Source organism: Motacilla alba, chromosome 18 (genome assembly GCF_015832195.1).
Source record: "Motacilla alba alba isolate MOTALB_02 chromosome 18, Motacilla_alba_V1.0_pri, whole genome shotgun sequence".
Classification (NCBI taxonomy): Eukaryota; Metazoa; Chordata; class Aves; order Passeriformes; family Motacillidae; genus Motacilla; species Motacilla alba.
This window is the reverse complement of record NC_052033.1, coordinates 11,350,921-11,362,327: the sequence shown is the minus strand read 5'-3', so window position 1 is coordinate 11,362,327 and position 11,407 is coordinate 11,350,921. Positions and strand designations below refer to the sequence as shown.

The following is an 11,407-nucleotide window of genomic DNA, read 5'->3' as shown; positions in this document are numbered from 1 at the left end:
GAGGGCGAGGCAGGAGCTGCCTGGTATAAAGCATCCCCTGGCGAGGGTGTGGGCTGCTCCAGTGACACGGAACCCAAGAGCCCGTCCGTCCTTGGAGCAGCTGCCTTTTGGGGGCGGGGGGGGACGGGAGCCAGCGAGGGCCGAGCTGCTGCGGGGGCTGGGGAGGGGCGTGCGAGGGGGCTCGGCAGCGCTGCTGCCTTGGTGAGCCTGGGAGACGCTGCTCTGAATCCCTTCTGCGCTTGGGGGGATCTGGGGAACCGGGGAAGGGGAGCTCGTGGTGGCACCGTCCTCCTCAGCACCCCCACGGTGCCCGCTGTGCCCCCTGTGCCCGTGTCGCTGCCCACCCTGCCTTGCCCCCTCAGCCGTGGCTGTCCCTGCCTCCTCCCTGACTGTGGGTGATGGGCGGGTGGCACATCGCTCTCGGCTGTCCCCGTGGGCTCAGTGAAGTGCCCTGAAACAGCTCTGATGTCTCACCTTTCCCCTTTGTCTCACCTTTCCTGTTGCCCCCGAGAGATTCCTGGTGCCGACTGTCCCCTCCCCAGGTGCCGCACTTGTCACTCCTGTGCTCCTGTCTGTGGCTTTTGGTGTGACAGCCACGCCTGGTTCCCAGCCCTGCAGCTCGGCTGGGAGCATCTCCCTTCCCCTGTGTTCCAGTGGCTGCTCGAGGCGTCCTGGAGAGGACGGGGAGCCGCCACAGGAGCCAACGCTCTGCTCCGGAGAGGAAGAGGCTGGATGGGGGTGGCAGGGGCTGGGTGAAGGATGGGACCCCGGCGTGGCTGCAGGGGTGGGAGGTGGCCGGTGACCGGTCAGGGACACCTTTCCCAGAGGCCAAGGTGACCGGGGGAGTTCTTGGGAAGATGCAGCACAAGTGGCTGCAGGACCCTCAGTGACCCTCCCCGTGGCCACTGCTGTGACCCTCCCTGTGCCCCTCCCCGTGGCCACTGCTGTGACCCTCCCTGTGGCCACTGCTGTCACCCTCCCTTTGATCACTGCTGTGACCCTCCCCGTGGCCACCCCCAGCCTCCGGGAGCTGTCCCCAGCCATGCTGAGCTGCTGATCTCCCCCAGCTGTGTCCCTCGGGGCTGTCCCCGTGTCCCTGCTGCTGTCCCTGCTGCTGTCCCGTGTCCTGCCGTGCCCAGGCGGATCCCCGGGCTGGATCCCCTCCCGTCCCAGCTGCAGCGGGGTGGGGGTGTTCTGGGGGGCTGTGTGGGAGCTGGCTGCGGGCTGGCTACAAGGAACAAACGATGATTTTCCTCCTTGTACCTTTGACGCGATTCGTGTGGGTCAGGGGGAGGCTGCAGCGCTCGGGGACAGCGCTGGGGACGCTGCGCCGGCCTGTCCCCGTCTGTGACACAGGGTGGCCTCCAGCCGCATCGCCCTGTGAGCCGCAGCTGAAATTCCCCGGGAGCGCTGCCTTCCAGGAACCGCGGCGGAGCCCAGCCCGGCTCCCGGGGGAGCGGCGGGGACGGAGCGGAAGCCGCCGGGCCCGGCCCTGTCCTGGTGCCCGCAGCGGGAGCAGCTCCCGCACAGCCCCGCGGTGCCACCGACCCTGCACGGCACAGCCCCGGGGTGCCACCGACCCTGCACGGCACAGCCCCGGGGTGCCACCGTCCCTGCACCTCACAGCCCCGGGTGCCACCGTCCCTCACCAGCCTGGCCGGGCCCAGAGGGAGCTTCCAGACAGCGGCTTGAGGGAAAAATCCATCGGTTTGTGCGGCGTGTTACATAAAGCGGGGAAAGATTGGTTTGAGGGTACGGGAGAAGGAGACAGCCTGGCACGGAGGCTCTGCGAGTGCCTGAGCCAGCTCCGAGAGGAACTGGGCAGACATTTCTGCTTCGTGCAGGCACAAAACCTTCCTGCGGAAAAAGACAAGCTGCTGAGCGCTGGCGCTCGGGAACAGACACATGCGAGAGAAGCCGGCGTCTTTCTTCACGCTTTATTGTGTAAAAATAAAGTCAACAATTCATGTAATCCCAGCAATAAAATGGAAAAAGCATGAGAATCCGTAGAAACAGTGCATTGTCAGAACTGCCGATGCGGGCCGGATGCACGGGGGGGTCAAACCCCTTCAAATCCCAAAGGAGACAGAGCCAGGAGTAGGAAAAATGTACAGCTTTGGTTAGCAAAATAATGACAAATTAAGATACATCGATTCTCTCCCCTACTGTACACTATGTACACTGCGTCGACATCACACCCTTTCGTGGTTTTTTGGCAAATCCAACGCACCTGGGGCTGGGGTTGAACCCGCGCCGCGGTCGCTCTCAGCAGGTTGTGCCCGTGCTCGCCGATGTGAACGGGGGCTTGGGAGGAACTGAAATTAACTCTCGATGGTTCGGGGTCGTTTTTTCTTGCACCAGGAGCGCGGCTGGGGATCCGCCGCCCTGAGCCGTGCGCGGGGTCTCGCTCCGGGGTTGCCGCTGCCTGCGCCGGCCCCGCGGAGCCGCCGAGGCGGGGCGGGCTCGGTGCTCCGAGCTCCGAGCTCCCCGCCCGGCCCGGGCAGCTCCCGGCCCCCCGCGGACCCCTCCGCTCCGCCCGTCTCTTTGCCGCATCTTTGGAGTTGGTCGTGAGGCTCTGGAGCCCCGGGTGAATTCTCTGCCTCATCCTCCACTGCCGCCCAGGGCTGCCCTGGGGGGGCAGGAGGGGGGCTGGGGAGTGATTTCTGCAATCTGTAGTACAAACCAGGAGTTTAGAAAAGGAAACCATACAAAATGCATCTGTTATCTCAAAATACGCTTCTTTATCTCTTTTTATCCTGCAGAATCTCAAAGCACTTTTTTTTTTTTCCTCAGGGAGCGCTGATAATTCTATATATTTTTTATCTTCATAAAAATACCCTTTTTTATTGGTAATAAACTTCCCTTTACAGTAAGAGAAACAAGAGAGTGTATTATCAAAAGCAGAAAGGCTTCAGACCTGTCAGTGGGAGCTGCACTGGAGGGGACGGTAAAGGCTATTTGTCACCAGCTACGGCGCGCAGGAGCCTCGGGGGGCTGCGGGCGGCGGGGCCGGGGGTTCCTGAGAGCGGCAGGTCGGGGAGCGGGGCCGGGGGGGTCCCGCCGGGGGTCCCGCCCCGGTGCCCGCCGCAGCCCGGGGCTATGGCTGTGGTGCTCGGCGGCAGCGCCGGCCGGGGAGGGGCGCGGGGCTCCCGGGGAAGGGGGCGGCTCCTCCCGGGGCTGGCAGCGGAGGGGCGGCCCCTCCTCGGGGTCCCAGCCGCTGCCGCAACCCCGGAACGGAGCGCAGCTGGGGGAGGGGGGATCTTACAGCTCTCCCCCAGCTCAGGGGGCAGCAGCCTCCGGGGGGTCAGGCTGGACAGAGGGGAGCCCCGAGGGGGCTCTGGGCCGGGCCGGGGTCAGGCTGGACAGAGGGGAGCCCCGAGGGGGCTCTGGGCCGGGCCCCGCAGCCTTTTCAGGCGCCGGTGGCCAAGGAAAGCGGCGGCGAAGCGGGGGCCGGGCCGGGGGGCGGCGGGGGGGCGCAGCCGCGCCAGGCCAAGGCACGCAGGCGTTGAAGGACGTTGGCAAGACAGAAACCGGAGGGTCGTGGGGCGCCGGGGGCGGGCGCCCCGCTGCCGGGGCATCCCTGCTCCCGGGACAAGTCGGGTGGCTTCGTTCTCGGTCGTTTTTGCGCAAAAAAAGGAGGAAATAAATAAATAAATAAAAGAACCCGCTGAGGAGGTTTCTCTCGCTTGTCCGTGGCCCTAGTTGAGCTGGCGACAGGCCTCGAAAGTCCACTTGGTGGCCCCGCCGTAGATGTCGATGTTGGCCTCGGCCCAGGCGATGACGTTGCCCGCGAGCGCCTTGGAGCTGCAGGTGGCCAGGCCGTACACCTCCCCCGGGCTCAGCTTGCGGTCCCACACGTTGAAGTGGGCCAGCTCCCCCACGAAAGCCTGCGTGGCGTCGAAGCCTCCGCCCAGCGTGTCCTGCGGAGGAGCCGCGGTCAGCGGGGCCGGCCCCGTCCGTCCCCCCGGGGCGTCCCCCGCGGCCGCCCCCGGCCCTTACCTGCTCCTGGCCCAGCACCAGGACGCCCTGCGGTTTGATGGGGTGGTAGGGGGCCAGGTTCTCGCCGTTGCCCGTCTGCGTGCCGTCCTGGTAGGCTTCCCACACGCCGTCCCGCGTGGTCCAGGTGACGCAGATGTGGTGCCACTTGCCGTCGTTGATGGCGAAGGGCAGCTTGGCCACCTGCGGGCAGCGGGTCAGGGGGGCGCGCACGGGGGTCCCCCACGCTGCCCCCCCAGCCCGGCACCCTCCCCGCGGCCCGGGGCCGTACCTTGTCGTTGATGAGGATCTCCATGGGGTTGTTGCCCCACTCGATGAGCACCAGCTCGTTGGCCTGCCCGGGCACGGCGTACGAGAAGGGGGTGCCCATGCCGGGGGAGGCGCTGGACTTGATCCACATGCAGATGCTGAAGGCGTACATCTCGGGCAGGCTCTTCTTCACCTTGGCGTACATGTAGTTGGTGCGCAGGGGGAAGGTGAGCTGGAACCTGTCCGGGGGCCGGTTGTCCTTCTGCCCTGTGGGAGCGCGGGGCGGGGGGCGGTGGGCTCCTGCCGGGCCCCCTCGCCGCCCCTTTGGGGGTTCCCCCCCTCCCCACCCCGTTATGTAACGGGCCTTGAGATGGCAGCGAGGAGCAAATCCCTCCGGCGCCGCGCGGCTCCCTAATCCCCGGGGCGGGCAGCGCCCGGAGCATCCCCGGTGCGGAGCCCGCGGGCACCGGCCGCCCCGGGAGCCACCGAGCGGGGCTTTGGGCAGGGAGGGAGCTCAGCGATCGGCCACTCCCGAGCCCTGCCACGGGGAATGCCAAGCTGGGGGAGAGGGACCGCTCCCGGGAAGGGCAACGGGACGGGCTCGGCGGATCCGCCCGCGGGAGCGGCCCCGCATCGTGCGGCAGCGCCCGGTGCCCGGCGGCGGGGGAGCTCCGGGAGGCGGCCCGGGGGTCCCGCGGGAGGGGGTGCGAGCGCCCGGTACCTTTCTCCAGGTCGCTGATGCGCTGGTGCAGCGAGGTGAGGGTGCTCTCGATCTTGCCGCGCTCCTCGGACTCGTTGCGGGGGCTGAGCTTGCCCTCCTCCAGGCTGTTCACCCGCGACAGCACCTGCTTCTCCAGGTCATCGATCTTGTTCTGCAGGATGTCCTTCAGGTTGTTGGTCTGGCTGGAGGAGTTCATCCTGCTGAACTGCTGCAAGGGGCGAGCAGAGGAGCGGGCTGTTAGCGGCGGGAGGCGGCTCCCGGTGCCCGGCTCGGCGGGCTGCCCGGTGCCCGGCTCCGCGGGGTTCCCGGTGCCCGGCTCGGCGGGCTGCCCGGTGCCCGGCTCCGCGGGGTTCCCGGTGCCCGGCTCGGCGGGCTGCCCGGTGCCCGGCTCGGCGGGCTGCCCGGTGCCCGGCTCCGCGGGCTGCCCGGTGCCCGGCTCCGCGCTCGCCGTGCCGGGATGCGCGGGTGCCCCGGCTCCCCGCGTCTCCCGGCGCCCGGCCGTGCGGCTCGCCGGCTCTCCTCGCGTACCTCCAGGTTCTCCAGCCGGGTTTTCAGGGACTGCAGCGTCTGCCCCAGCTGGCTGAGGGTCTCGGCGGCGGCCGGCCGCGACAGGTCGCCCATGGTGTTCTTGGAAAAGCCCTTCCTGCCCTTTCCCTCGCCGGGCATCTCCAGCACGCTCTGGCTCTCGCAGCGGCCCAGCTTGGCCGTGAGCTCGCGGATCGTCTCCTTCTGGTTCATGATGGTCTCCTTCTGCTGCAGCACCGTCTCCCGCAGCTGCAGCACGGTGCCCTTCAGCTCCTCGGCCGAGCCGCTGCCCAGCGCCGAGGCGGCGCACACGTCCCCGTCCAGCGGCACCGAGGTGCAGATGAAGCGCGTCTGCCCCAGGCCCTGGCCGAGCGCCGGCCCCAGCGCCGGCCCCAGCAGCAGCAGCAGCGGCAGCAGGCGGCGGCTGCCGGGCGGCCCCGCGGCCATGGCTCCGCTCGGCTCCGCTCGCTCCGGGCCGGCTCCGGCTCCGCTGCGGCGCCGCCGCTTTTATCGCGGCCGGGCGGGGCCGCCGGGGCGTCACGGAGCGCGGGATCCCGGCCCGCGGCGGGGGGGCCCCGCGTGGGAGCGCGGCGGGAGCGAGTGCGGAGCGAGCGGGGCTGGGAGCGTGAGAGCGCGCCCGTGCGCCCGCCCGGCTCCGCGTGGCCGCGTGTCCGTGTGTCCGTGTGTCCGTGTGTCCGTGTGTCCGTGCGTCCGTGTGTCCGTGTGTCCGCGTGGCCGTGTGGCCGCGTGTCCGTGTGTCCGTGTGTCCGTGCGTCCGTGTGTCCGTGCGTCCGTGTGTCCGTGGGCGGGAGCGCGCGTGGGCGGTGCGTGGGCAGGGGAGACTGTGCAGGGAGGGGCTGCGGGGATGTGCGGGGGATGAGTGCGCGGGGTGTGCGTGCGCCTGCGTGTGTCTGCGTGTCTGTGTGTGCCTGTGTGTATCTGCGTGTGTCTGAGTGTGTCTGAGTGTGCCCGTGTGTGCCCGTGTGTGCCTGAGTGTGCCTGAGTGTGTCTGAGTGTGTCCGTGTGTGCCCGTGTGTGCCCGTGTGTGCCTGAGTGTGCCTGTGTGTGCCTGAGTGTGTCTGAGTGTGCCCGTGTGTGCCCGTGTGTGCCTGAGTGTGCCTGTGTGTGTCTGTGTGTATCTGTGGGTGCCCCGTGGGTGCCCCGTGGGTGCCCCCTGCGTGTCCGTGCCGGGCTCCGGGGCTGTGGGTGCCCCGTGGGTGCTCCGTGGGTGCCCCCTGCGTGTCCGTGCCGGGCTCCGGGGCTGTGGGTGCTGGGGTGCGGCGCGGGAGCAGCGGCCGGGGCAGCCCCGTGGGTCGGGGCCGCGTGGAGCGGGGGCAGCCCCGGGGATCCACGGGAGGACACGGGTGAGCTGCGGGGCCGCCGGCCCCGGGGGCAGCACGGACGGGCCCGGTCACTCCAGGGGCAGCCGCTCCCCCTGGTGCCGGTGCCCAGCCCCGCTCTGGGAGCAGGGGAGCAGTGCTTTTGCTTCTTCATTAATCAGAGAAAGAACCCTGCAGGTAACGTCTGGATGTGTCCTTGGTGGGAATAGCTGGTGGCTGTTGGAGCTGTCACTTTTCTCATCTTCAGTGTTTCAGCCGAGGCCGATCCTCATTCAGCCAGCAGTGTCCCCTGCCCTTGTTCCCCACGTCCTTGGCACACCTGGGCACAGACGGAGCTGTCCCAGCTCCCTGAGCCTCTCCTGCCTGTTGATTTTATCCTTGTCCTCTCCTGGGGAGTTGTGTTGTGGTAGGGAACTCCGGGGCTGCAGAGAGCCTGCAGGGGTGGAGGGGGGCTGTGGCCCCTCAGCTCAGCTCAGCTCAGCTCAGCTCGGCACTGCAGCAGCACATATGGCCGGAGTATTTGCATAATGCCAAGTTATCCTGTGAAATATGAAGTAATTAATTTTGATTAGTGAAGTGGGTCAATAAAATACAAAGGCTTTCAGTCCGCGGATCTGCAGAACATAAACCACAGGGGCTCCGTGGTCCTTTCCCCTTTGATCTGCCTGGAGCTGGCCTGAGGAGCCCTGGCTGGGGCTGGAGCTCCCTGAGCTGCTCTCGTGGTACCTGGGGCTGGTTTGAGGCCCCTCCTGGAGCAGGTCTTTATCCAGCCCCGGGAGCTTTGTGACACACTGACGTGGCAGGGAGCGTTTCCTCCGTAAAGGCAGCTCAGCTGCCCGTGGGAGCCTCTTTGCCCATCCAGCCCTGCTGTGCTACAGTAAAAGCAGCGTTCCATGGCCAGACCCGGGGGCCTGGGGCTCAGCAGGAGCAGGATGGCAGCCTGGCAAACATCTGACCTTCTGCTGCCCATCTCTGCCAGCCTGGGGGACCCGGGGCAGCGCTGACCGAAGTGGCTGACAGGTCAGGAGCTGTGCCAGGGTGCTCAGCACCTCTGGGGCACCTTCGTGGGCATCCTGTAGTGCTCTCATCAGCGTCCATCCGACCTGTCCTGCTGCTCGTGAGACCTGGGTGTCCTTTGGAGCCTTCCCGAGGCTCCTGGCTCTCACTGCTGGTCCTGCCTGTGCCGCTCAGAGCCACCTGTGGTGCTGCTCACCTGCAGGGCTGCCCACCCCTCTGGCACTGCTCCCCTCTGGGGTGTTGCGTGCAGGAAATTTGGGGGGGAAATCTGCATTTCCAGCAGGCTCTTCCTCCTGGCTCTATCGCCCTGGTTACTGTCCCTGCTGCTGGCTCGGTGCTGAGCAGTGTTCCAGTGCAGCAGGAGCAGGCAGGGAGGGAGGGGGACAAGGAGGGGACAGACCCCATGGCAGGGTTTGCTGGGCAGAGCAGTCTCCCTTCTGTGCTGGGTGGGTTTGGGGTTTTTAGGGGAAAGGAAAAGCTGACAAGACTGCAGATCTAATCCTGCCACAGGCAGGAACACAACCCAGAAATGATGTTACTGCAGGCAGGAGAATGACAGCAGGGTAAAGCAGTGTGAGAGGCAGCAGAGCCAGGTCCCACTCCTGCTCACATCTGCCCAGCCCTGACAGAGCTGAGCGTGTCACTGAACCAATTTCCCTCGCAATCTTTTGTCATCCATAGCACATTATGCGGAGATGAGACCAAGGTGACAAATGCAATAAAATAAACACTCGGATGCTATGGTGATGGAGACCAGGAAATGCCTGGATGGGAAAAAACAACAAAGCTGTGCTACGAGAGATAAGCAAAATAACCCCCGTGGCTCCTAATGCAAAGAAAGAACCGGAAAACATGATCAGGATTTCAGCTTTCCCAGAATCACTGAATCATGCAGTAGGATCTGTTATTGCTGCTGTAGATTTAGGAGCTGTGTGGCTGCAATGGAGAGATGGAGCCCCTGTTTTTAACTCTTTTCTTGCCTCCTCCCAAGCGCTCGGCAGCAGCTGATTTATGGCTGTGCAGCTGGAAAGAGCTGAGCACAGCTCTCGAGGACCCTCGCAGATGATTTAGCCCTGAGCAGGAGCCAGCAGGCACATTTGTGCCGTGATGGACGAGGATGGCTTTGGGCAGCCCGGGGTGCTCCCAGCAGCGTGGCCTCTGCCCTGCAGGGGTGAGGGGTGTCAGTCCCTGTCTGCTCCACGCTCACCTCTGTGTGGGAGCAGCAGAATCACCGATGCAGAGAGGAGAGTTCTTTAAAGTGGACAAATCTCTGGAATCCCAGGAGCTGGAGCCCCAGGGAGCAGGCAGTGGAAGCTTTCTCTCCTGCCTGTGCAGCCTGCTGTACATAAACCATCTCCTGTGGGGTGATGCTGATTCCACATTTAAGTCTCCTCTGCGGAGGGGGAACGATGAGATCCATTATGGGATGGAGGCAGCTCGAGATGGAAAACAGCAATGGCTACACTTCCAGGAGCTCAGCTCCTTTGTCTGGCCATGGTGCTGCTGGCTGTGCCCGTGCTGTCACCGAGGCTCCTGAGGGACCGTCCCCTGCAGCTGATCCCCAGCCCCACACCCCCAGCCCCAGCGGGCTCAAAGCAGGACAGGGCAGACCCTGCCACGCTGTTTTGTCTTTTTTTTTTTTGATAGAAGTTCTTGGGCAAACTGCAGCAAGGACAGGGTCTCCGGTCACAGCGCCACTGCCTGTGCACAGCCCAGATGTGGAGGGGCAAGATCACCTCCAAAGCCTTTTCCAAGTGCAGCTGGACCAGGGGAGCAGCCCCCAGGAGCTCCATGGCTCTGTCGAGAATGCTGTGTGTGCAAAATGGGGTTTTTGGTGCCTTCTAAAGGGTGCAGCTGTCACTAGAGCAGCTGAGGCGCGGGGTGCAGCCAGTGCACACAGCGCGTGTGAGATGGAGTGTTCCCTTCTGTGACAGACACACTCTGGACAGGAGTTGGGAATTTTGCTGCATTTTGCTGCAGTCTTTCTTTGCAGATCTCTCCCTCTCTGTTCCTCTCCCTCTCTCCCTCTCTCTCCCTCTCTCACACATTCACTCTCTTCCCTTTTTCCCTTCCCTTGCTTTCACTGCTCCCATCTCACCAGCCAGTCTCCTCCTAAATTGCCTGACATTTACACTCAGGGAGGCTCGGGAGTGTGGTCTCTGTACCAGTAGGTCTCTGTGATGCTATAGGGACACAGATCCTTTCATTACAAATAATTAATTTAGCTCTATATTGCATAACATCCTAAAAAGCTTTCTAGGGCAGTCTCATGCTAGCTGGATGCACAGTTCCTATCAATATTACATTACATTTGGGTACAACAGTTATGAAGTTTCATTAAAAATTTAATTTGTGGTTTAAAACTGCAGCATCCCCTTAAAAGTGTGGCACAGAAGCCGTTCCGGGCGCTGGAGGACTGAGCTGGCAGTGGCCGAAATTGCAGGGGGAGCTGCGGAGGGGCCTGGGGCGGGTGCGATGTTCCCGGCACGGGAACGCGGGGCTGGGCTGGAGCAGGGGGAGCTGCGCCGGGTCCCGCTGGGTCCCTGCCCCCTGAGACGCCTTTTGGAGCGGGGGCTGAAGCTTTAAGCCGGGACTGAAGCTTTAAGCCGTGCCCAGAGCGGCCTGAGCCCCCCCGGCAGTGCCCACCTGGGGCGGCTTTTGGGCGAGCGGGGCGATGCCGGGGGGGCAGCGGAGGAGCGGGGCGGGTGCCGGGGCTGAGCCGGGAGCCCGTGGCACACATCCATCCATCCATCCATCCATCCATCCATCCATCCATCCATCCATCCATCCATCCATCCATCCATCCATCCATCCACGCCGCTCTGCCCGTGGCACACATCCCCGGCCCCCCCTCGGCTGGGAACGGGGCCGCTCCGGGGGCGGCGGCGCCGGGAGGCGGCGGAGCGGGGCCGGGATCGGGGGACGAGCTCCGCCTCGGCAGCGGAGCCGAACGGAGCAGCTCCCAGAGCCCAGCCCCGCTCGGGATCGATGTGCGCGGGAATTCCCCGCTGCGGGCACACCCGCGCGTCACAAGAGCCGCCGGCTCTTCCTCCCAGCCCACCGCTCGGGTCCTTTTTCAGCGCTGTCCGGAATTCCCTGCAGTGAGAGAGGCGAGGTGCCCGCTCCGGGATGGATCCCGGTGCCCCCAGTGCTCCCAGTGCTCCCAGCGCTCCCAGTGCCCCCAGCGCTCCCAGTACCCCCAGTGCTCCCAGCGCCCCCAGCGCTCCCAGCGCCCCCAGTGTTCCCAGTGCCCCCAGTGCCCCCAGTGCTCCCAGCGCCCCCAGCGCCCCCAGTGCCCCCAGCGCTCCCAGCGCTCCCAGTGCTCCCAGCGCTCCCAGTGCTCCCAGCGCTCCCAGTGCCCCCAGGGCTCCCAGTGCCCCCAGTGCCCCCAGGGCTCCCAGTGCCCCCAGTGCCCCCAGTGCTCCCAGCGCTCCCAGTGCTCCCAGTGCTGCCCGGCTGGGCTCTGGGACCGGCCCTGCTGCCCCCGCTCTGCCCAGGGCTGCTCTGGGGTGTCACCGAGCTCGGCTCAGCAGCACCCACCGGTGACAAACCCCACGTG

The 11,407-nt window shown here is 65.4% G+C and overlaps 1 protein-coding gene across 2 annotated transcripts; it reads right to left on the bottom strand.

Annotated features, from left to right (window-relative positions):
• Positions 1–1,922: 1,922 nt before the first annotated feature.
• NPTX1 (neuronal pentraxin 1) lies at positions 1,923–6,155 on the bottom strand. 2 transcript variants are annotated; one of them, XR_005259361.1, is made up of 6 exons: positions 5,495–6,155; positions 4,967–5,174; positions 4,268–4,512; positions 4,000–4,179; positions 2,231–3,920; positions 1,923–2,067 (listed from the first exon to the last, which is right to left on the bottom strand). XR_005259361.1 is itself a non-coding variant. In XM_038157200.1 (5 exons), exons 1-5 carry the CDS (start codon positions 5,936–5,938, stop codon positions 3,699–3,701), a joined length of 1,299 nt encoding a protein of 432 aa, XP_038013128.1. In that variant the 5' UTR covers positions 5,939–6,155; the 3' UTR covers positions 1,923–3,698. The 2 variants fall into 2 exon arrangements, 1 of the variants encoding a protein (XP_038013128.1); XM_038157200.1 differs by having other exon boundaries at positions 1,923–3,920.
• Between the last annotated feature and the right edge of the window lie 5,252 nt (positions 6,156–11,407).